At 35.4% G+C, this 26,785-nt stretch overlaps 1 protein-coding gene across 6 annotated transcripts in view; it reads left to right on the forward strand.

The window, feature by feature from the left end:
- LOC109060371 (E3 ubiquitin-protein ligase HECW1) overlaps positions 1 to 26,785 on the forward strand; it is a 65,878-nt gene that overhangs the window by 3,739 nt on the left and 35,354 nt on the right. For 2 of the 6 annotated variants that reach the window (XM_042714019.1, XM_042714024.1), the window contains exons 2-7: positions 1,731 to 1,809; positions 7,274 to 7,538; positions 8,631 to 8,738; positions 11,372 to 11,466; positions 18,811 to 18,886; positions 21,314 to 21,483. In XM_042714019.1, coding sequence (XP_042569953.1) covers positions 1,783 to 1,809; positions 7,274 to 7,538; positions 8,631 to 8,738; positions 11,372 to 11,466; positions 18,811 to 18,886; positions 21,314 to 21,483 — 741 coding nt within the window. In that variant the 5' untranslated portion in view covers positions 1,731 to 1,782. Of the gene's footprint in view, positions 1 to 1,730; positions 1,810 to 7,273; positions 7,539 to 8,630; positions 8,739 to 11,371; positions 11,467 to 11,494; positions 12,833 to 18,810; positions 18,887 to 21,313; positions 21,484 to 26,785 lie in introns of those variants that run through there. The other 4 variants (XM_042714018.1, XM_042714022.1, XM_042714020.1 and 1 more) reach the window with 3 other exon arrangements.

Here is a 26,785-nt window from a genome sequence, read left to right on the forward strand (position 1 = left end):
TCATGCTCAGCTCAGGGAACAGCACTGCAGTCCATTAAGTTAATTACTAACCTGCGGGACCTTGCACATATAGTATTAAACACATACTTGCTGGTTAAAGTTGGCTTTTAAAGAAATCCAATATATTTAAGGGTATAAGAATGAGCTCTGTTTGTGGTGAAAATGAGCACTTTCTTGTCGATTAGTCCTCCTGTCAGTGAATGTGGAGAGTGACAGCGGTGTGAGGGTCAGCTTAATTAATTACACCATGTGGTGACCACATCACTACTTTTTTAATAATTCACTGGGCAGAACATGTTGATATTCAAACAGGGTAAAAAAAAAAAAAAAAAAAAAATTACACTACACTTGTTTCTTTGTAATTAATTGTTAAATACTATACATTTCTGAGTGAAAATGGTTTCTACACCTGTTTTTTTCCCCCCAGTGTAATACCACAAAACATCACAGAAAAGATTGAATCGTTTAGCAATGCCTGATTATGTTAATGCTGTTGTTAATAATATGTTGTAGTGAGAAGTGTACTCTATATTAAAGTGTTACCGTAAATAATAATATTACTTGTTTTCTCCATTATCACATGTTTGTGCTTACAGCTGCTGGCATCTAATAGTCTCTTTCTTGCTGCTATGAGTGTTTTATCAGAAAGATCAATGCTGATGAAAGCGACCCGTCCACAACATTACAGCTTAGAAATACATCAGCTGTGAATCTCAGATGGGACGTAATTCATTTCAGTCATGTAGAGAATGTTTTGTTAGCTATGCAGGATATGCAATGTTAACACTGAGAGCATTTGTCCTGTTTCACACAATATCGAAATCTATTTGATGCCATTTTTTCATTTCAAATGTGTGATGTGGCTGTCGTTTAACTTCATTGCCTTACAGGTGGGTTGCATAAAGTTAAATATAAATTCAGGAATGAATGTTCAAAATGCATCACATATGGTCATAAAATAATCATAAAAAACTAAATTATCATAAAACACCAGAACAAATTAATGTTTTAAAGCTCTGCTTGTGTTTCATGAAAATTACTGTTTGTGTGCAGATACACTACCGGTCAAATTTATTTATTTATTTTTAAATACATGAATGATTTTATTAAGCAAGGTTGCATATACATGCATTTACATAATGTAATATGATGTTACAAATAAATGCTGTTTTCAAACAAATCATCATATTATTATGATTTCTGAAGATCATGTGACACTGAAGACTGGAGAAATGATGCTGAAAATACAGCTGCGCATCACAGAAATAAATTACAGTTTAACAGAGATTCACATAGAAAACAGTTCATTTAAATTCTAATAATATTTCACATTTGCTGTATTTTTGATCAGATAAATGCAGCCTTGGTGACTTCTTTCAGAAACATTAACAAATCTTACTGAACGCAAACTTTTGAACGGTAGTGTAAATCCTGATAAACAGGTAACTTTTGCATGATGTACAAAAGGGCACGAGAAAAAGGAGCGGCTTTGGGTGTTTATTGTTATATTTGTGATGTATTCTCACTGTTTGTTTCTGACTCTAATGTACTTTCTTGTTTTACGATGCAGCTTTGGTTTTGATTGCATTCTTGCATTTGACATTAATACCACTGTAAAATATGTTATTACAATATTTAATGTTGAGCTGAAGTTTTATCTCTGTAGCAGCACTGAGTGGTCAGTTGTCAGTCTGATTGGTGCTCAAAGGGTTTGTTTTATGCCATTTCAGTAACTCCTGACCTTCTCCTCAGGATTTGATGTGCTTTGAGTCGTGAATCATAATGCTGCTACACCTGTGTAGTGTGAAGGTCAGTGCTCTTCTTCATTCGTTCAGCTTGTGACTCCTCCTTCATCACGACCACCATCATCTTCATCGCCATTTACTCATCTTGACCACCAAAACTCTTACTCTAAAGCTTTTATCTGAACCTATGGACTGTAACATCATGGATTTTGTTTAGTAAATGTTAAACTGCTGACAGACACCTTGTCGATAAGTCCTAACTTTAATGAATCATTTCTATGTGGATGGATTGAGATTATATATATATACAGGTCCTTCTCAAAAAATTGGCATATTGTGAAAAAGTTCATTATTTTCCATAATGTAATGATAAAAATTAAACTTTCATATATTTTAGATTCATTGCACACCAACTGAAATATTTCAGGTCTTTTATTGTTTTAATACTGATGATTTTGGCATACAGCTCATGAAAACCCAAAATTCCTATCTCAAAAAAATTCGCATATTTCATCCGACCAATAAAAGAAAGTGTTTTTTTAATACAAAAAAAGTTCAACCTTCAAATAATTATTGTTCAGCTTTCAATACTTGGTCGGGAATCCTTTTGCAGCAGGAAGAAATGCTTCAATGCGGCGTGGCCATGGAGGCAATCACCTGTGGCACTGCTGAGGTGTTATGGAGGCCCAGTGCATTCTTCTTCATTAAGCTCATCCAGCTGTTGTGACTGCGTCTCTCAACTTTCTCTACACAATATCCCACAGATTCTCTATGGGGTTCAGGTCAGGAGAGTTGGCAGGCCAATTGAGCACAGTAATACCATGGTCAGTAAACCATTTACCAGTGGTTTTTTCTGTGAGAGGTGCCAGGTCGTGCTGAAAAACGAAATCTTCACTCCATAAAGCTTTTCAGCAGATGGAAGCATGAAGTGGACTGATAAGCTAGCATGCATTTTGCCCTTTAAAACACAGTGGAAACTGCAGAAGCTGACATGGACAGACCATCCTTGTGGGTACTTGACACTGGACCTCAGGCATTTTGGCATTTCCTTCTCCCCAGTCTTCCTCCAGACTCTGGCACCTTGATTTCCGAATGACAGGCAAAATTTGCTTTCATCCGAAAAAAATATATATATACTTTGGACCAATGAGCAACAGTCCAGTGCTGCTTCTCTGTAGCCCAGGGTCAGGCGCTTCTGCCGCTGTTTCTGGTTTTCAAAAGCCCACGCCTGTGCCCCGGTGGCTCTGGAGATCCAGACTCAGTTCCACTGCTTCCGCAGGTAGGGTCTGGAATATCCACAATCTTCCTCAGGGTCCCGGTCACCTTTCTTTTTTTTTTTTGCCACACTTTTTCCTTACCAACAGACTTCCCACTGAGGTGCCTTGATACAGCACTCTGGGAACAGCCTATTCATTCAGAAATGTCTTTCTGTGTCTTACCCTCTCGCTTGAGGGTTACAAATGATCTTCTGGACAGCAGTCAGTCGGCACGTCTTACCCATGATTGCGGTTTTTGAGTAATGAACCAGGCTGGGAGTTTTAAAAGCCTCAGGAATCTTTTGCTAGAGTTAATTGTTGATTCAGATGATTAGGTTAATAGCTGTTAGAGAACTTTTCTGATATGCTAATCTTTTGAGATAGGAATTTTGGGTTTTCATGAGCTGATGCAAAAATCATCAGTTAATTAAAAAAAAATAAAAAGACCTGAAATATTTCAGTTGGTGTGCAATGAATCTAAAATATATGAAAGTTTAATTTTTATCATTACATTATGGAAAATTAATGAACTTTTTCACAATATGCTAATTTTTTGAGAAGGACCATCTATATATATATATATATATATATATATATATATATATAATATATATATCATATATATATTATGCTGACTCAGGTTTATTCTTACAAAATCAGCCTTAGCGACTCAAGTTAAGTTCATCCTCATAATGCACTGAAAATCTGTATACGATTTTTACATTCCGGGTCAGTTTTGACCTGAAGAATCGTTACTTTATAAAACTCTCATAACTTAATATTTTTCAACTAAAACCATATTTTATCCAACAACTTCTCATTAATCAGTAAATGTGAAAAATGTCAATATATATATATATATATATATATATATTATATTATATATATATGAGTTTTTAGTTATGCGTTTGAGTAAAACGTAGTTTTTGTTTTATTCTGTAAACTACTGATGACATTTCTTCCAATTTTTAAATAAAGATGTTGTCATTAAGAGCATGTAATGACAATCGGTCAGAATAACTAAAAAGACGCCATGTTTTCAGTCATGTTTACATTCATTTTTAGACAACACAATAACAATATTTTAACTTCGGAAGAGTTAAGAAATATTCCACCAATATTTGGTGGAATAACTCAGATTTTCACTCACAACAAATTAAAACATTTGTTATTTTTGCCAGCTGTCATTTTCTGCAACAACAACAAAAAAGACCTCTAAATAACAATATTTATATTTGAAATTTGGAAGAAAAGTTATCAGACCTTTATAGAATAAAACAAATATTCCCATTTTACTCAAACCCATACTTGGTAAATCCAGTAAATCCAGAGAAACTGAGAAGGTTCAAGTATTCTCTTAATTTGTCCAGAGCTGTACATTAGAATTAATGGAATTTAACTAAATTCATTTGAATTTATAAATCATGATTGCTCAAAAACATACCAAATTTATGAAACCTACATATTTATTTCTAATAAAACAACATAAATATTACTCTGAAACATCAAACCAAATAAATGAATTTTACTTGAATGCACTTTCAGATGAAAAAAGTGATGAATTTTTCAGAATGCAGTGGTTTCTCATTAAGCGCACAAATTCATGTTTATCAACAAAATTCAGTCCCAGAAGTGTGTGAGATATTAGGAAAAGGCTAAATATATTTTTAAATATATAAGTTTGTTCACACTAATATTGCTTCATAGATAATTTTACAAAAAGTATTTTTGACACCTAATGGGACTCCAAACTTTTTTTAAATGGTTATATATTATAAAAAATAAAAAAAAAAGATTTTATTTTGAGGGTCTTAAAGAATTAGCAAAGGTTTATTATTATTATTATTATTATGTATCTCTTCCGGGTGTGTTATGAGGGTAAAGAAGGCACTGTTCTTTCCAGCAGGGAAGGGGAAGCTTTGAAAGCGCCTCAGAGGAGATGAGTGTTGTGCCATTTGGGGCTTGTTTTTAAGTCTTCTTGCTTTCTCTGACACTTTCTATCTGCGTTTACCGTGGAGCAGCTCCCAGAGGCTTTACTATTTTAAGGTCTGTGTGTGAGAGCTCTTGGCAGGCGTTCAGAGATATGTTGACAGGTTTGTAGTATTTCATCACACCTTCCTGATAATGCTGAATTATTTTATTCATAGCGGGGAATCTAGTGAATATGAGCTGATCTCAGCCTGCAGTTACAGAAAATAACAAACAGACTGACGTGGACCATCAAAACTCATCAGATCAGAGTGATGTTGGGCTTGTCTGTAGAAGTCAAGAGTGTGTGATCTTTCTCATGGTTGATGACCTTGAGTATAAAACCGTAAACAGGCTTTCTGCAGGAATTAGAAAGTCTTAAACAAATTAAGGCCTAAAAAGGTCTTAAAGAGCAGAAAGTCTTAAATCGTTTAAGTCATGGCATTAAATGCTGCATGCATTGCTAAAAATGAATCTCTTCCCCAGTATTTTTGTTTTGCTTTCCAATACAAATATCTAAATATAATTAATAATAGAGTTTAATAGAGTTAAACAGATATCTGTCTGAGCTTTGAATTAACTTGATTTTTGAGCCAATTGACAGATATTTGTTCTTGTTTTAATCATGAATTCACTTCATTTTGATCAATTTCTCCTAAAACGACTTCTTATGTCAGTTTGTTTCTCAGGTGAATGTATCTTGATTTAAGAATCCTCAGATATTTACTCTGGAAAACAAGACAAAAATACAGCACTTTTTTAGCAGTGTGAACAGAAGGAACAGTAAATGTTATTTATTTATTAAGCAAAATTAATGAAAAGTAATTGAGCTCATTCATATTTATTGTACATACCTTTTAGATGTATTGTGTACCAATTTATTCCTGATGTTCCTTAATTGATCTTTTAAAAAAAATGTCTTAAAAAGTTACATTTAACTTCACAAAACCTGCAGAGACCCAGTGTAAACAAATGATGAGATGTTAAAGCTTCTTGGTGGATTTATTTATACCCTGACTGGATAATAAACCGTACACATCATAATAGAGCCACATTCATTTACATTCCAGTTAAAAAGTAATAATGAAATGCTAATTGATTTGGGCGTTGCATTTTCCTCTCCATTCACAGCTCTCTGCATGAACTTTTCTCTTCCATCTTCTGGAAAGCACCATATTTCCTGACTAACACTCATAGATCTGTGTTACATGTCCACAAACAACGCAAATATCAATAACACATTTTAGGGCCACTTATTATTTTGAATAGCTTGGACAGCATTAGATATATGATGTTTACCGGAATAATCATGCAGTTTGCTTCTGAATAGCTCAGTTTTGCCCGTTTATTACGATAATAGCAGGAAAACTGGTTTATTTGTGAGTAAAGGTGTGGTCACATTTCATTCTCAGGTGAATTTTCACAGTCAAGATCCAGTCATTTCAATAGGAATCCACGAGATTGGGAATTTTGATAGATTTTCTCACGCAGATGCTGCCAAAATTTTGTTGAAATTTTAATGTTATTGCATCTTTAAACTTTGGTTAAAATGCATTGAAATTACATTTAATTTCACAATGGGTTTAGACCTTGGATAAATATTTGTAGTGACATTTTCCAATGTAAATTAATAAATATTTGTAGTGCCAGTGTTTAAAATGTTTAATTTGTGCTTCACACTTTGTGTATACTTCTGTTTTATTATAGAAATTAAGCTATAAAAATATGGAGATTGAGTTATTATAAAAATTATATGATCAGTAAATCATGGCAATTTATGTTTTTACATTATCTTCAAAATGTAATTTTTTATAAGTTATATGAAACTCAACTAGATGTTTTTAACCCTCTATGGGACAGAGTGACCAATAATGTGGAAATCGGGCAATTTTTCCAGTTTGAAAGATGTGATCCAAACAACAAGCAGAGATCAGGACAGAAGCCAGTGTCTGTTTACGTTACTCTAGTGACGAGCAGGGATGCTCTAATGAGCGGATGTTATACTGAAGAGAAGGAATGCCGGGAGTGATTTTCACTTGTGGCGATAATCCATTTGGAATTCCAAGATGAAACACAATGTTAAAGTAGTTTGACTGCTTTTGAAACACTAAGACATGGTCTCCGTGCAGTGAAATTGCCTCTGAATTCGTGTCAAGTTTTTAAAATGTGAGTTCCAAATCAAATATACAGCAGCACAAGAAGAAACTGAACGAATTGTAACATTGTTAGACCGCTTCACTTCATTTTCAGATAGTGAGAATGCATTTGACTGTGTGTGAAGTGTGTGACGTCACTCTTCTGCAGAACCTGTACCAGAGCAGGTTTCTGGGTCTGGCGGCCATGGCCTCGCCGTCACGGAGCTCCCAGAGCCGGCGGCGGTGTAAGAGCGAGACACGCTTCAGCTCGGCTCGATCCACCAGCGACACGGATCTGGTGTCCTTACAGAGCCGCTCCACACTGACCGCCAGCACCTCCCTCTACTGCATCGGCCAATCAGAAGACATGGTCATCTGCTGGGACATCAGAGAGGAAGTGGACGCCGGAGACTGGATCGGCATGTACCTCATCGGTGAGAAGATGTCGTTTGATTGATTAATAGTCAACAGATATGGGTTTCTCACTGGCCAGTATTAGATCCAGGGTTTTGATTGGCTGATCAATTCCCAATGTAACGCCAGTATTAATAAATAATATTTTTAAATGTTTTTGAATTAAGTCTCTGCTGCTCACCAAGGCTGCATTTATTTGATCAAAAATACAGTAGAAAATATGAAAAATTGTTAGAATTTAGAACAGCTGTTTTCTATGTGAGTATCTGTTAAAGTGTAATTTATTTCTGTGATGCGCAGCTGTATTTTCAGCATCATTACTCCAGTCTTCAGTGTCACATGATCTTCAGAAATCATTCTAATATGATGATTTGCTGCTCAAGAAACATTTCTGATTATTATCAATGTTGAAAACAGTTGCGCTGCTTCATATTTTGGAAACAATTATATATTACAAAAGTTTGGGGTTAAGTATGATTTAATAAAAAATAATCAGTTAACACTTTTATTCAGAATTTATTCAGAAATAACACTTTTATTGAGAATTTAGAAGCAACTCAGCATCATAGTAACATTTACATTTTAAAATATATTAAAACAGTTATTTTAAATTGTAATAATCACAATATTACTGTTTTATATTTTTTAATTTATATTAATTGTTTTATTATATTATTAATAATATTAATATTGTTTTAATATTATTGCACTTCTTTTTTCATTACATGTTGCCTCAACAACACATTAATAAGCAAATTATTCAATGTATAAAATGGGAATACCCAGTTATGGCCATGTTAACACACATTATATAACGTAGTTGAGAATATGTTTATGCAAAGTTTTCTTCAAATAAATAGCCTGCAACCTAAAAACTGATAGTGTCCTTTTAATTTTCTTAATAACAGAGGACATAGCATTATATATATATATATATATATATATATAATGCTTTTTTCCCCCTCATTCTTCTAACAATGTAATGACATAATAAAATAATTTTATAACAACGTTTGTAATATATTTGCTCTTGAAATGGATGCAGAACAGGAGAAAACAACTAACTAGCTTTGGCTGTAATGTACTATCATCTCTTTCTTGGTCTTTTACAGACGAGGTTCTGTCAGAAAACTTTCTGGACTATAAGAGTCGTGGAGTGAGCGGCTCTCACAAAGGCCAGATCGTGTGGAGAATCGATGCCAGCTTGTACTTCATGGAGGGTCAGTATCCCTCTATCTGTTTCATCCTGACGTTTTGTCTCTTTCTTCCATTACTGCACTTTTATAAAGTCGCCTCAGGGTTTGGCTTTGACATATTCCTCTGCAAATGGCTGATGTTGCCAAAAAAGCAATCAAGTCCAATTTCACAACAGCCACTGATGCAGTCGGGAGTCCGAAGGACTTCATCATCTTCAGGATTCACACCGTCGCTGTATTTCTGCAGTCGGCTTATTCTCTGAAGTTTCTGTGCGAGGATATTTCTCACCGTCTGCACATTTTCATTTCTGTCTTCATCTTTGATCAGGGAATCTTCCACCTCGACTCCTTCGTGCTGGCTGGTGTGATTATATAAATCTGTTTTCTCATTCCATGCATCTCTTTTCATATCTCAGACCCGCCAGATTCAGATGTTCAGCTTTTGAAGCTCCTCGCCATCTGCCTTTATTTCCTCCATGACGGTCTCCTCCGTCTCATGTGTTTTTTCCCGCGCAGCTGTGGCATAAAATGAGATGCGCTAGAGACATACTGTTCATTTAAAACGTTAGAATTGAATTCCTAAAAAAAAGTGTGATGAATCTAGTATTTATATGAAGTCTGAATGAAACAGATGAAAGACACAATTATTATATAAATCAATCAAATTTACATAACACATCATACACTTGGTAAATTCAGAGCATCTAACATGGTGAATCTAATCTGATTCATCTCTGGTGGACGAGGTGAATTTTAGTTAAACTATTTATGTGCTGTATAACTCATTTTGTTCTGGTTGCGTTTTATAAATGAAGCCCAAAGAAATGAACGGTTTGTTTGCAGTTGTTTGTTTAATTTTGATGATTTTTGCAGCTTGTACCACAAATAAAGATCCAAACTAGAGCTGTCTTCCTCCTCTACAGTTTAGGCCTATTAAATGCTAAACAGGTTTTATGAGATACATTAAATGTAATGTTGATTAGCTCTAATTGCCACTTTTATCTAACAGAAGAATCAATATCATCATGGGTATCACTGATACTAACCTTGATAGCACTTGGTTAAGAAAATGGCATTAAATAAATACTATTATTACTATTAATTGTACAGTTAATAGCAAAGAACTGTGATTATTTCGGTACAGTTTTTAAATTAATGGATTTTTGTGCCATCTTTAAAAAAATGACATTTGCTTTGATATTTTGCCATATAATGCACACACACACACCTACACACACACACACACACACTCCAAACACACACACTCACACTCTCACACACTCTCTCTCACACACACACACACACACACTCACTCACTCACTCACACACACACACACACACACACACACACACACACACACACTCCAAACACACACACTCACACTCTCACACACTCTCACACACACACACTCACTCACACACACACACACACACACACACACTCACACGCACGCACACACACACACTCACTCACTCACACACACACACACACACACACACACACACACACACAAAAAGAAAATCTTACACACACTCTCACACACACACACACACACACACACACACACACACACACACACACACCACACACACACACACACACACACACACACACACACTCACCTCACTCACACACACACACACACACACACTCACTCACTCACTCACACTCAACACACACACACACACACACACACACACACTCACCTCACTCACACACACACACACACACACACACACACACACACTCACTCACACACACACACACACACACACATCTCATCGCTCCGCTGGAGTCTTCATACTGTACATGACAATAGCAGATGTAGCATATCTAATGCATTGTGTTTTGCCAGCATATGCCACACGCACTAGCAGGGTGCTTTGAGAAATGAAATTGAAATATGAAACGCACCCTAGGAAACGTGTCATGAAATTCTGTTCACTTTGATATTGACTTTAGCAAGCTGTCAGCTTTCATTGCTCCGATCTGAGTATGATATTCATCCAAACTTTTCAATAGTTGCTTGGATTTTTTGGACATGTACCATTTTTATACCATGATGTTCTTTGAAGCATTTTGGAGTACCATTGAAATACCATGGTATATAAATATAATAATGCTACACAAGCGTTCAAAACTCTCTTCTGCTCACCAAAGATGCATTTATTTGATCGAAAATACAGTAAAATTGTGAAATATTATTTCAATTTTAAACAGTTGTTTTCTATGTGAATATCTGTTAAACTGTTATATGGCCATTATAATTATAAATGTCTTTATAAATGTCGATCAAATGCATCCTTCTCCATTTCTCACAAAAAAAGTGTGTTACTTGTTGAAGACCAAAATCACTCTGAATATCTTATCAGTTATGTCATATAGCAGCACCTTAACAGCCACTCTCTCATTGTGTGCTCTACACACCTTTACTGAAGAAAATGTATTTATTCATCAATTTTATGTTATTTTGTAATTGTAATATTGGGTAACTGGTGTGATTATGTAATTAATATAACAACACCAACTCAGCTTCTGATTTCTGCACTGAGTTTGAGAGAATGAGTGTTTCCTCCTCAGTCGTGGATCAGCGTGTAAGTCAACAGTGTCTTGACCTTCATGTCGTTCTGTTCCTCTGTTTCTCTCTCTCGTGCAGCTGAGACCAAGGTTTGCTTCAAATATTATCATGGTTTGAGTGGAGCACTTAGAGCCACGACGCCGAGTGTGACGGTGCGAAACCCCTCTGCCAATGTGAGTAAACACACACTCACACACACACACACACCCTTGGTGTTGGTGTTTGTGGTTGTGACACACAAGGTCACGTGGGGTCAGGGAAGAGGCTGACCTCATGTAAACTCAGCATTAAACAAACCCCTCCAGCGTGTCTGATGTCACAGTGATGATGAACTGGCTCCAGACGAGGTTGTGATGCTGAAATACTCCTACAGAGGGAAGAGGTCACAAACAGGGTCTGGACTGATGGTCCTAAATATGTATCTGTTTTATGGTTGGCTAAAGATGTTAGTGATATGTCAGTTTGCATTTAGTGCATTATCATGAAATATGGCTGAATCAAGCTCTTAAAATTAGATTAGTAAGTTTTATGAGTCAGATCCGTTGGGAGGGGTTCGCTCCTGAAGGTAAATTCTAACTAAATCGTCTTAAATGTTTTTTTGCAAATCAGCATATTTCAGTATACCATTGTAGATGTTTCACCAGTGCCTAATTATGTTTCAGAGAGCTATTAAAAGCATGAAATAGACTTTGCACCTATTTTTCCTCATTTCCCCACATGGCATTTATAGCTCCACTAATTGGCTTAAAAAGTTAGGAAGCTGTGAACATAGACTGTGTATTTGGTAGAAAAAAGCTGAGAAATATCACTTGTTCACATTTGGATAAAATGCAGGGTTTTTCATTGATATCAATATGAATATTGATATTATTGGACAATAATAAATGCTTTTGATGCTCTTATCTTGCGTTCTGGTCACAAAATGGTTTGCCTTCTCTCGGCATTCATAAATTAGATTAAGATGTTGAATGGATTAAAGGTCACTCCACCCAAGTACAAAAGACAAGCGTTAGGCAATAAGCTCTTTGTATTTGCCCAAACACCTCTGTGACCGTGTGGACGGATCGATGATGTGATCTCGTTTGAAGATCAGCTGTTACTGATCACGACTTTCAGCATAAGCACCCCTAAATAACCCTTTGTTAGCACTAAGCCAAAGCCAGAGATTGAGTTTCCGCAGCCCCACTGCCTTTGTGCTGGCGTGGTCTCCAGAAATGCTGAGAGCCAGAAAACTTGATCTCAACACCAGTGCCCTTTCTCGGGCGAGCTGTTTAAAAATAACCTCGATGGAAGCAGGGGCGGAAAAGCCTGGGATCAGGTACAGCGGATGGGTTTTTGGGCGGATAGCAAAGAAGAGCCGCGGACACGCTGATGGATGGCAAAGCGAGGCTGACTCGTCTTTATGGACGTTCTCCGTTAGCGAGGGCTCTGATTCTGAATTATCACCCGGGGCGAGCTGAGCGTGGACGGATGTCGCCCGGCCGGACCGCGAGGGGGAAGAGGGAGGACACGCTCACCTGGATACCTGGCTGGGTGAAGGTAGCTGCCATCATGCGTCTGCTTTCAGCTGTTATGACAGAAGTTATTTTGCTGTGATTTTGTGATTATGAATGTTCTGCTTGACATTGCGGGAAACACTTGAGACGATCACAAGTGAGATTTCTGGCCGCTGCAGTCGAGCTGTAGTCTGTGTGTTTACTTAGCATTCATTTTTTGCCTCGTTTCTGCATATTTGTATACATTCAGCAGTTTCATCCTTGAATGCTTTTAATTGGTCAGCACTCCAATTTAGACCTCTTAACACACCCGCAGCCATTTGCAACAAATTCTTACTGATAATGCAAAAGTGATATTATAGCTTTCTATCACTTAATGGGTTTGTTGTACACTGTATAAAATTATTTTTCAAAGTTGTAAATAAAAGAAAGATTATTGTAGTACGTTTAACATGAAAATACTATTTTAGGCTTCAAAATGTCACATTTAATTTAGGGCTGTCAAATGATTAATCACGATTAATCACATCCAAAATAAAAGTTTTGTTTACATAATATATGTGTGTATACTGTGTATATTTATTATGTATATATAAATACACACACATGCATGTATATATTTAAGAAGAATATGTTATGTTTATATATTAAATATATTTATATATAATATAAAATATAAGAATATAAATATATAAATGTATATACATGTAAATATTTTCTTAATATATAATTTATGTGTGTGTATTTATATATATATAATAAATATACCCTGTACACATACATATATTATGTAAACAAAACTTTTATTTTGGATGTGATTAATCGTGATTAATCATTTGACAGCCCTAATTTAATTCAATGTAATTCTTTGTAATTAAGTGTGAAATGTACTAGTAATTTCTGAGTGAAATGTATTTTCTTTTTTTTTTCGTGTGTGTGTGTGTGTGTGTGTGTGTGTGTGTGTGTGTGACTGAGCCCTGATCCTCAAAATAAATGTCTCAAATGTAAAATAAAATGTTTTTTTGCTTTTAAAGATTAAAAGAATAGCAGTGTTGTATATTAGCAAAAGTAATTTATTCATGTTTTTTTTTTAACAATAATTTATTAATTTATTTTTGTTTTTTTAACTAGTCTTAAAGCATTTTTCTCAGACATAATGTCAAGAAAACATTAAGTCTCTATTGAGTGTTGAGCCACATGCAGTAACCTACAGCGGGACCAGTGTAGTCTGATTCAACCACAAATACCTTGTTTAATCATTTTAAAAAGACTGCAGATACTCACAACACAACCACATACAGAAATCCCACCTCTGTTGGGATTTTGGGGAGTTTGGGAGCAATACAGACGTGTAGCTTTATGATTCTGAAGGTCTTTTAACCTTTTAACAGTCAGAGAAAGACCTTTTCAAGTAAGGATGTCTTCTCTGCTTTCGGCTGCTTGTCATTGGGTCTCCAGAGCTGGAACGGGACGGGCAGCAGATTTCTGTGCTATTGTTCACTTTGTCCTTTAGTATCACATGACTGTTGATGCAGTCAGCAGAAAGACGGCGTTCCTCCGCTGGCCAGATGGGAGATGATGCAGATGAAAGAGAGCTTTGAGTTTACGTTTGGATGAGAACAGAGAATGGTGTAGTTCAGTCAGACGTGATGGATGGTCGAGCGCTTTCTAAATAGTTTGTTTTGTGCATAGTGCAGTTTCAGAGTAATGCAATATGTGTGAGTCGAGTGAAAAGAACTCATTTGGGAGTGTGAATAAAAATAGCTTTCGTGGGCATGTTTTTTTTTAATTCTATTTCGTGGGCATGTTTTTTTTTTGAAGTATTTGCTTTGTTTTTTAAGAGCTGTTGTGTAAGTGTGTGTGTGTGTGTGTGTGTGTGTGTGTGTGTGTGTGTGTGTGTGTGTGTGTGTGTGTGTGTGTGTTGTAGTAGTTTTTGTGTGTGTTTTTGTTTTTTTGTGTATAATTTATTTATACTTCTCTGCCTTATATGAAAATTTTGATGCAAAAAGAAAAACAATAGGAAAAAAAATATATGACAAAGGTCTGAACACTATCTTAATCATTTTAATTGTCACACACCGATATAAAAACGCATAGTAATGAGCATCAATATTTTCAACATTTATCTACAAATATTTTATAAGAACATTTTAATATACAGTATTAAAATGATTGCAAGTTTAACTAGAAAGCCTGCAAAATGCTACAGTAAAAACCTGTTAATTTGATAACAGTGAGTTTTAAACTAAAATTAACAGGTTGTTTTGTAAATATGTTTACATTTTTGTTGTATTTTACAGAATTATACTGGCAACCACATCTGCCATTTTGTTTCTGTGAAAAAAAAATATGTATATTTTCATTTTACAGTATTATTTTTCTATATTTAATACACGTTAATGTATTGGGTATGAGTGATGGCACAATTAAATCATTGAATCATTAAGTTTTGAATCACTAAAACAGACAGTTTGGACTGATTCAGTGGAGGGAATTGAACTAACTAAGTCTTTTAAAAGATGCCTTTTAACCAGTCTGAACTAGTCTTATGACACAGCCTTTGGGAAACCTAATGACCATAACATAAGGTCAACATAAGGTGGCTTAATTGTTTATCACCAGCAAACAAATTGCTAATAATTAATGAATATTCAACTTTTTGTGCAACACTAATAGGCAAACTACACATTAAGGTTGTTTTTGGGAAATTCAAGGTTTACTTGATAATAGCAAGATGTGATTTGTCCTGTTTAGTGTGTTTGCGCAGCTAGTATGTAGTATGCATCCACCTTATTTTGCAATGCAGAAGCTATTTTCAAGACTTCTGATTCATTAGCCATAAATAACTAGAAGAATAACAAAGTGTAGTAAACAGTAAAACTATTGGTGCTTCAAACCAGTGTGTTTACTTTTACAACAGTGCATTAAAATAATATAGGAAATACCAGTTTGTAATATCAAGCCGCTAAATAACTAGAAGTGCATGAAAGAGGAAGCCTCGCACATTCAGGTCACAAATGTCTGCGGCGCTCTTATGTTGTAAATCAGGTGTAAATGTGTGTCCCACTGCTCTCCTCTCACGTGTCTTACAGACATTAGCATGCATTCAGCATTCAGCATCCTGAAGCCTCTCTTTCTCTCTCTTTCAGCTGTTTTCCTGTTCATTGGCTGCTTATAGCATTAGCGTCACTCTCACGTGTAGCACACACACACACACACACACACACACACACACACTTGGGCTCATTCACACACACACATACACTCACACACACATACACACACACACACACACACACACACACACACACACACTCACACACACACACACACACACACACACACACACACACACACACACACACACACACACACACACACACACACACACACACACACAGTAATCACTCTCCTGTCAGTGTTTTCATATGTTCTGATGACTGCGCAGCATCACAGATTTGGTTTGCTCCTTTCACACAGGCACTGATTAATTCAGATTAGCTCTGTTTCATATTACATGGCATTTATTAGACTATATTGATGTAGCACACATCAGTCCATTTAATATCCAGAACTGATTTTGTGTTGATATGTATACCATTGGTACTGAATACCGAAAAAAAGATTTTTTAATATCTAAATTAACTGGTTTTATTAAGTCAAAAATATTATTTAATATTGCCAAATACATAAAATTGTACAGCCAAAACTAATTTTATTTGGGTAAATCAGGTAGAAACAGCACTTACCACTTTTTATAGTGAAGGCACTACCATAGTATGTCTAAAAACATTTTAACGTAGTTTTGAATTAGTGTTTTTTATTTTATTTTATTTTATTTTAATATTTATATTCATATTATATAAAACATATATATATATATATATATATATATATATATATATATATATATATATATATATATATATATATATATATATATGGCTCTATTGTATGTTGTGGCATGTTTAGACTAACATAAATCCATAGTGACCATAAAGTCAATTTGACTCTGTATCTTTTGGAAATTAAACATAGATATTTCTTAATCTATATCTAGAGACCTGAATGTCATAGAGACTTGTGATTGGGCTCTTTTGACACCCTAGCAACCACCTAGAAACAGTTTTAAAGCAACTTAAATCTCCTTAGCAACCACATAGATACCCTGGCAACAAATTTTCTTCATAAAATAAAAATCTAATAATTCCTAAAAGCAGACAGCATCAGGGTGAAACTCTAACAAACAGACTGATCTGCAGGCTGAAGTAGGATTTGCTGCTCAAACCGTCAGCTTCTGTGTAATGACCCGGTCTGGATCCCAGAGTCCCGCTGAAGCACAGTTGAGTCTCCCGCAGATCTGATTAATCTGAGTAATCTGGGTAAAGCTGCGTTCAGGAGGACAGGATTTGCATCTCATTTGGGTGCGAGCCGCTCCAAACACCTGCTCTGCTTTTCTGTCTGCCTGCTGTTTGTCTCTGTTCACTCTGAAGGATGTTTGGACTCATTTACAGGCAGTTTTCTGGAAGGTCTGCATGTATACACACATTACAGAGATTGGAAAGTAGGAGTTTATAGGAGACTGACTGAAATGAAGTGTTGGGAGGCGTTTCTGCATTAAATGCGTGTTGTGTTGTGTTTTAAATCCCATTCTGTGCACGTCGTCCTGTTGAAAAGAAGTGAAAGTCTTCAGCATAAAAACAATCCTCCTCGTCTCATTAATGAATGGACTGTTGAATTTATGAAGAACTAAACAGACTAAACACAATATTATGAAGATTGAGGACGTGCCAGATCAGGTTATTATTAGATTACTTTGGGTAATTTGTTTTATTTAAATAATATTTTAAATTTTACTTTACCCCTCATGTTTTGTTTGAAGCTACCCAGAAGTTTTGTTTTACTATTAGTTACAGAGTATTATAATTTTAATAATATTTTAAATTAGCTTTATATATATATATATATATATATATATATATATATATATATATATATATATATATATATATATATATATATATATATATATATTCAGTATTCTCTTTAATTTTAGTTATTTTTAAAGCACTTTTATTAGTTTTATTTTTTACATGATTATTTAGGTCTAATTTATTTTTATTTCGGGTTTACTTTTAATTCAGTTTTAGTTTTTATTTATGTCCAGTTACTAATTTAAGTGCATCAAATTAAACATATTTCAGTTAGTTGCTAAGACAACATTTCTAATTTTTAATGTTTTATTTTATTTTATTATTTTATTTCAATGAACACAAATAATTTTTTAGTTAGAAACTCTATTTTAGATATTTTAGATATTTTATTGATATCCAGTTAGTAATTTTACTGCTTCAACTTATTTCAGTTAATTGCCAAGACAACATTTCTTTTTTATTTTATTTTATTTTATTTTATTTTATTTTATTTTATTTTATTTTATAAAATAATCAGAAATGTTTTATTTTATTTTATTTTATTTTATTTTATTTTATTTTATTTTATTTTATTTTACCTGCATCATCACACATCTGTTGCCATCTGCAGGAGGGATTTCTTACTGCACACAGACACCAGTATATTTCTGTATTTCTGAAGAAGGATGATTTTGATCTTGTATATTGCAGTAGTTTTTCTTCAGTTGACAAAAGTGTTTTTAAGTCACTTATTTTGGTCTTTAGTTCACAGTAATAACCCTGGAGTCAGTGTTCCCTATCAGCCATAGAGCTTGAGTTTTTCCTCTTCTGAGAAGTGCCGTCCCATGAGCCTCTCCCTCTCCTCCTTTTCCACTTCCTGGATGCTGAATCAATGCAGTCCTAATGAGTGCGTGCTATTGATTGGTGCCATGAGCCGGGCGTCTGTAATGGGCTTTAAGCACAGTATATCAGGCCAGACACTGCTGAAACAACAGAAGAGGAAAGAAAGAAAGGGGCCGTGGCCTGTGTATAACTGCTTCCTGTTGTGAGCTGCTCTTCCTGTCCTTCAGTCACGTGATCAGCTGACCGCTGTGGTTCTCTCTGATAGGCGCTGAAGCCTGTCATCAGTCAGGAGCTTCCTCAGACTCTGGGCAGCAGGAGACTCATCAGCTTCTCTCTGTCAGGTAAGGCAGTGCTGGCTATGTGTGTGTTTTTATCTATCAAAAAAACAAAAACAAAAAAAACCTTGAATGACAGCAATGTCGGTAATACCTTGAAAGTAAGAAATTTTATTCATCAAGGATGCATTAAATTGATCAAAAGTGTCAGTAAAGACATTTATAATGTTATAATGATTTATATTTCTAATAAATGCTGTTCTTTTGAACTTTGTTCATCTGTGAATCCTGAAAAATAAAATGTATGACAGAAATATTGTGCAGCACAACTGTTTTCTTCATTGATAATAATCAGAAATGTTTGTTGAGCAGCAAATCATTATATTAAAATGATTTCTGAAGATCATGTGACACTGAAGACTGGAGTAATGATGCTGAAAATACAGCTGCACATCACAGAAATACATTACAGTTTGAAAAAAAAAGCTGTTTGAAATTAGAATAATATTTCACAATAATATTGTTTTTTTTTTTTTTTTTTTTTTTTTTTTATTTTTTTTTTGTGTTTTGAAGAGACTGTATGTGTGTGTGAATTAAATTACTTTTTAATTTAATTCAATCAGTTCATATATTTTGGATCTTCAAGGGAACATTTTTTGTTTCAGAGAAGCATCTCAACACCTTTTCATCGTCATAGCCTCAGAAATGTGTCTCTCTCTCACAGAAGTCTCTGGGCTTCATAAAACCTTTACAACCTTTTTCTGTTGTGTTTCTGTGTTGCACTGAGCGACAGTTTCCCATGAATCCTCTAGTGTTTCACACTCACTGTGGACTGCAGAAATAACAAGGCTCTTTGGTTCTTTTTGCAACGATTCTTTAGAAATTTGAGAAACCGCTTTGAAATATACAGCAGGGCTTCTGTATTATCATTAACATCTTTAAATCCAGTGTCACAACCCAAACATAATTTAAATAATTCGTTATCAAAGGATGAATCGTGTCTCTTCATATCCTCTCTTTTTCTCTTTCTTCTCAATTATATTTGAAGTTGCGATGGCCAAACTATTGTCTGTACTCTTCAGGACTCCCTCAGCGCTGTATGTTTTATTCATAGCACCATCTTCTGCCGTGAGCGTAAGGTCTGCCTGAACATGTTTCTACAAACACATTAGCAGCTTTGAAGAAGGTCCAGCTGCCAGTGAATCTCCTCACTGAGCAGAAAACCCCTAGAGAGATGAAGAACACAGTTCCTTTTAGCCCGAAGTGATGGCTTGTGGGCAGATGACCTGCAAAAACCTGAAACTGAGGGAACATCTTCTTGTTCTGTTAGCTGGGCAGGACTGTTTGAGAAGAAACCTGATAGAAATCCACTGGGAAACACCAATGAAAATCATTTTAAACATAAGATCATGAAGCAGCAGTTCACCTAAACATGAATGTGCAATCATTTCACATCTTTTCAGTGAATATGGGAATATGTCTCGTGTCTCTAAATGGCATCACACACTCAGACGCTCCATCTATAGTGTTAGAAACACATTAAGCTCATAGTCAGTAGATTATGACAGTGCAATAATACGTCCCACCCGAGCCCATCTCTGTCTGCCATCTGGATACTGGAGCAGATAATGAGCTCCCGTGGGATCCTGACACTTCCTGCTTTTCTCTTCATATTCCCAGACTCTAGCCTTTAAGCCTCTCGCTTCCCTTGGTTCTCTAAATCATGTTTTAATATTACAAGGACACCAGGAAACACAAAAATTAGAACATATGCAGTTGAATATTAACAGGAATGGAGTAACTTTCTGGGGATGTTCTGGGTTATTGTTAGTAGTAGTGGTAGTACTAAATACATTATGATTTTAATTCATAATAGTTAAACAAACAAACAAACAAACAAACTAATATTATTAAACAGCATTTATATTTATAATGTAGAAATATAGTGTAGCAGCTATTTCAATATATATATATATAATTAGTATTATTACATTTACTAATGCATTTATTATAATTAATTTACATATTTATTATTACACTTAATATATGTAATTTAATTTGTTTGTTTTAATGTTCTATTTTTATCATCATCATCAAACATGTGTGTCTATAAATATATATATATATATATATATATATATATATATATATATATATATATATATATATATATATATATATATATATATATGTATGTATAGTTTGAAATGTATTTTTATTATGTAATAATTTATCTTAATATCAATTTTATAAATATACATACATACATATGTATAGTGTTTTGACTCACTTATGTTGTTTTTAGTGTTGCCGTTTCACCATAAACTCTAAATGATTATTGAATTATTAAACAAAGTATATATATATATATATACTGTATATATATATATATATATATGTGTATGTATGTATGTATGTATGTATAATTACACATTACACATATTTTAGTTGTCATTTCACCATAAAGTTTTCCTTTGCTCTGCTTTTTTCCAGACATTCAGGCAGTGGGTCTGAAGAAGGGAATGTTTTTTAATCCCGACCCGTATCTGAAGATCTCCATCCAGCCTGGAAAGCACAGCATCTTCCCTGCGCTGCCTCACCACGGTCAGGAGAAACGCTCGGGCATCATCTGCAACACGGTCAGCCCCGTCTGGAAGAGAGAGGTGAGCTGCTCCTCAGCCTCCTTCATCATGTTTGATAGGGCGGGTCATTTAAAGGCATATGACATCTAAAAAAATCACCTTTGAGTTTGAGTCTTTGTGACATTTTATGAAACATATCCGCACAGACAGAGCTGACATCAACTCTAAAATCAATGCGGTGAAGCTTTTAGTATCTGATATGGCAAAGATTCATGGATATTAAAGAGTGTTAAAGGATTTAATCATGGCACGCAGACATGCATTTTTAGATTTTTGCACACTTTTTATTAGTTCTTTTAATGATCGTTCACACTCACTCCCGGGATTTTAAGTCCAAGGATGCTGTATTAACTTTAATAACTAAAGATATAACCATAATCAATCATTTTGACATAAAATGGATTCAGTTGTGCAATTAGAAACATTTAAATAAAAAAAATTGAATACATAAACCACACAATAACTGTATCTTTACTTGTTGTTAACGGGACAGTTCACCCAAAAATGTCATCATTTATTCACCCTTATGTCATTTCAAACCTGTATGAGTTTCTTTCTTCTGTTGAGCACAAAGGAAGATCTTTTGAAGAATGTTGGGAACCAAACAGTTGACGGTAGCCATTGACTTCCATAGTAGGCGCGCGCACACACACACACACACACACACACACACACACACACACACACACACACACACACACACACACACACACACACACACACACACACACACACACACACGTGTTGTGACAGGCTGTTAATCCCTGCAGCACTATCTCCTGAGCATCTTCACTGCAGCTCATTCACTCTTGTCCTAATAAACCTGAACACAAGCCTTGTTAGCTTCACCTTCCTCAGAGACTCCCAACAACAGTCTGACAATCTCTCTTTAGCTTAAATCAGTGATATTCAGTGAAATGCAGACTAAAAAGAAACTACTGCCAAATGAATAATGAAACATTAGACAAAATGCATATAAAAAACGTCATGCATGGATGAATGACTCAAATGTTTACAAGGTTGCATTTTGTTAACGCATCATCCATCCAATGATTATTTGCTTTTGTATGCATTTGTTTAGTTTCTTCACTTTAATTCTTAGTTTTGTGTTTGTTCTCTGAGAATGCAAAATAAATGTGGGGAAAAATAGATAGTTCATAAAGGAACCTTTTCAAAAATATAAACTACTTACATACTTCACAATGCCATGTGGTAATATTCTGTTCCAGACTGTATTGTGAGTGAATGAACAGGCTCGAGCTGCCATACTTCACCTGATTTCAGCTGTACTGGGTTTTCTTATCCTCTGGTAGCGGTTTCAGATAGCTGGTGTGTCAGTCTGTAGCGTGTGTGAGATACTCAGCTCGCTGTAAGTCAGTCAGCGGGTGAAATATGGGCTCATTTCTCTTCACACGCTTGGCTGAACTGGCTGAAATCCAGTAGAGATCAAATGAGAGCCACAGAAGGTTTTCACCGGCGGCCCTTTGGGGGTTAATAGCACCATTTAATATCTGGTAGATGAAACATGACCTGCTGAGTTTCCCATAGTGCCTTGCTGCCTGTTTTTACTGCGGGAGTCTCAGAGTTTTTAGCTATCGTTTTTAATCTCAGTGACTGCATATGTTTTATTAATTTTGTTTCTTCATTTCCTTGGAAAATGGGTTGTGGATAACCTTTAATCTCTGAATAGGAAAGGAGACGCTACTGTACATAGCTATGACACAGTGGGAATGCCCCTTGAGGGTGGCGATTGTCTGAAGCCCGTATGGAATCACACCAATTCATTGACTGATGGCACGCCACCCACTCCTCAGATCTCCTGCCGAAGAAGTCCTTTTGGCAGCGCAAGCAGCTTGGCAGTGAATGCAGTGTCTCATTCCCTGTTCAGAGAAACCTGAGACGTTCTCTTTCATAGGTTCACTCAATGCTGCATAGCTATATGATGCAATGGGAATGATATACCACACCCGCCAGGCTAAGCGCTGTGGCCAGGCACAAGTCAGGAGATGGACACAAAAACATTCCAAAGGCTTTATCAATGCCTAGAAGAACAGTGAAGTCTATTATTAAGAAGTGGAAGGTTTTTGGTAATAAAAACAGACCCAAGAGACACATATAGATCGATAGATTTTATAACTAATTTAACATGTTTTACATTTATGTTTATTTACATATTTCAATTAGATATTGATATTGAATCTCATCCTTTTGGAATCTCCTCTGTGTCTCGATTAATAAATATAATATTTTTTTGTTCATAGTTTATTTATATGTACCAATTTAAACAACAGTATTTATACAGTATATATTTTTTATAGAATATTGTGAAATGCCTCATGGGACATCCAAAAAAAATTAACAAATGAATTTCACTTCCCAAATCTGTTGTCTTTTTTGTGTTCAGGTTTAAATGTGAGACTTTGAGACAGCCTCACTACTGTTTTACTTGTAAGCTGCGAGCTGAGCCTGAGATTTATGATGTTTGCTTAATTTCATATTGCCAACAAAAAAAAAAGCAGTGCAAACCTCATGAAACATGCAAATACGTCGCCCACCCAGCTCGTTCCAGATGTTATAATAACTCCTGGCCGACATTTTCGAGCTCTTGAGAGTGGAAATATTGTTGCCCAGATGATATTATTGTGGCTCGCGCTGACCCAGATTTTGTTCCTGATGTTGATACAGAGAAGTCTTTCCACTGAGAGTGAATGGTTAACTCTGGAGTTGGCCCGGAGAAACAGAGCTGCGTGTTTTTTGTGGATTATTTTGGGTGGTTTCTTTCGTCTATGTCCAAGCCATTCTCGGTCATCATCCATCGTTGTGGCTTTTTGTCCTGTCTGACAATGCCTTTCTGTATCACAACATGGTTGAAACCTACCAACACTGCCTCATACACTAATAATCACACCACAAGGGCCTGTGAATGTTTACGTTTTATATCCGTCAACACGGCTGAGAGCTGATCTTGATTCCGCTCATATTTATGTTTTAAATATATTTTAATATAGCACCAGTATGATTAAATGTATTTTGATACTATACCCTACACTGAACAATTCCAACAGAATTATCCCTTATATATGACAATCAGAATCAAAATCAGGCGTTATTCACCAAGTTTGTGACAGACACCAGTATTTATAAGGTGGAAAAACAAATGTTTTTTATGCCTAGACTGTTGTCGTGCAACAGAGCTCTGGAAGACTGAAGTGGCAGAATAAGTGTTGTGTCCAGGGTGAAGGGGGTTCCACGATACATGGGTAGGTGTCCCCTTCTTCATTCTGGAGCATCAACAATTTCCTGATGAATTTGACTTTTGATTGATTTAATGAATCCTTGAGTTTGTTGTCTCCACTCAGTTGTGGTCTGGCCCTCTCACTAGCATAAAGTGTTTACTGAGAGCCGTTTCCTTGGCAGAGCCCGTTTGAGCACGACATTCATTTCCGCTATGGGAACAGGGAGGGGTTTTTTTGTTAATGTCATTTGTGGGCAGAAGCCGCTGAGTTTGGCCCTTGTGTGGCCACTGATTGAATAGTCATCCCTCAAAGTCCTGCTGCCGTCCTTGAGAAAGAATCGTGCTACTCCTGGTTTATCTGCACAGTGAAACAAACAAGCCAGTCCTTGTGCTTTCATCAGACTCCATCACCGCTGCGTTTTTTCTGATTGGACCCTGTAGCCAACTGCAGCATTCCCAGAACACCAAAGAATAGTCCTGTATCATCAACACCACCCACACTGACAATATATTCTGATAAGCCAAGGAGTACAATAAAGCCGAGAACAATAGCCGAATTCTGCTTATTTTACATTTTATTTTATTTTATAATATTTACCAGGTATTTTACCTTTTTTTTTTTTAGTTAAAAAAATAAAAATTGTTAATGAGTTTCATCACACTAACTGTCAGAATAAAGCCCTTGTGGTACAATACATTCAATAAACAATAGCTTGCATTGTATTTATGTTTTGAATTTGACTGTGTTTTTTTATTATTTTATCTCATAGTTCGTACATAGTTTCGTATTTTAATACCCACATTTTATTTAATTTCTTTCTTATTTATTTTAATTCTGATATTCAAGAGGTACAATACCTTTTTGATTAAATTTTAAATAGAAATTTTATATTTTATTTTAATGCATTTAATTATAAATTTAATTTGGCCTTTGACAAGAAGTTCGTTACATGTTAAAAAGGTTGTTAAAAAATGTTTTTATCACAAAGTGTATTATTTATCTGATAACCCAATGAGCACCATAAAGCTGAACACACTCAATAATTATATTACCCAAATTTTAATTTGATTGATTTATTTATTTTTATTTTAAATCATTTTTTAACTATGACTTGCGTTTTTTTTATACTTTATTGTTTTATTTTTTTTATTTTTTTTTTGGTCGGCATGAAGCAATATATTAGTATACATATGTTTCCATTCCATGTAATTTATGAACCATCAGATTCCCTTGAGGTAACAAACATCTCCGAAATAAAATGGAATTCATTTGCAGCACAAAGAGAAAAAAAACCAAACGGAAAGACAGCCGTTTAGCACAAAGTTTTTTGATGGATAAACTGACTATTCTTTATTTTTATTTTTTGTTATTCACAGCGATTTAACTTTGTGTTCCCCCCCCCGCCCCCCCCTGCCACCGTTTTTGTAGATAGAGGTTAAAGATAAATTTTGGCCAATAGCAGACTCATCATCAACCGCTTCCTGGAAATTTAGTGGTGCCTGTAACAGAAGACCTGCTTGATAAACATGAGCTATCAAGGGTTAGGTCCCTCGCTTATTCTACTGCTATAAACATTCACATTTTATCTGACAGTATATACCTGCTGAGGACGGCGATTACACTCTGATTCATCACTAATTTTTTCAAATTATTGGTCCATTTGGGGTATCACTTTTTCCTCCAGGGCTTCAGTTTTCATATGCCTACATGTATCAATTTTTTTGGTTATAATTTTTTGAGATGTTTCAAGAAGGTACTGTACAGGGCATTTAAAAGACTGAAAACTCATGGATAGGCTCCTTCATGTGAGGTTTTTTTTGGTGGGTCATTATTTGGTTTATTTTATGGTCAAGTTGCCTGTGGGGATTTAAAATGTCAAGTTATCCTTGTTTCTTCTCGTGTGTAAAACAGGGACCGTGTGGTGATTACAGTTAGGGCCGACGGCTCCGACCCGAGTCATGTCAGCTGCCAGCTGCAGTTTCGTTTTTGAGATAACCCTCATCCCGATTCATCCGGAGAGGTCTGCAGCATGTTTTTACCTAATGCCTCTGTTATCTATCAAACAGCAGTACAAATACTGAGATAAT

The sequence above is a fragment of the Cyprinus carpio genome, chromosome A24 (assembly GCF_018340385.1).
Source record: "Cyprinus carpio isolate SPL01 chromosome A24, ASM1834038v1, whole genome shotgun sequence".
NCBI classification, from domain to species: Eukaryota; Metazoa; Chordata; class Actinopteri; order Cypriniformes; family Cyprinidae; genus Cyprinus; species Cyprinus carpio.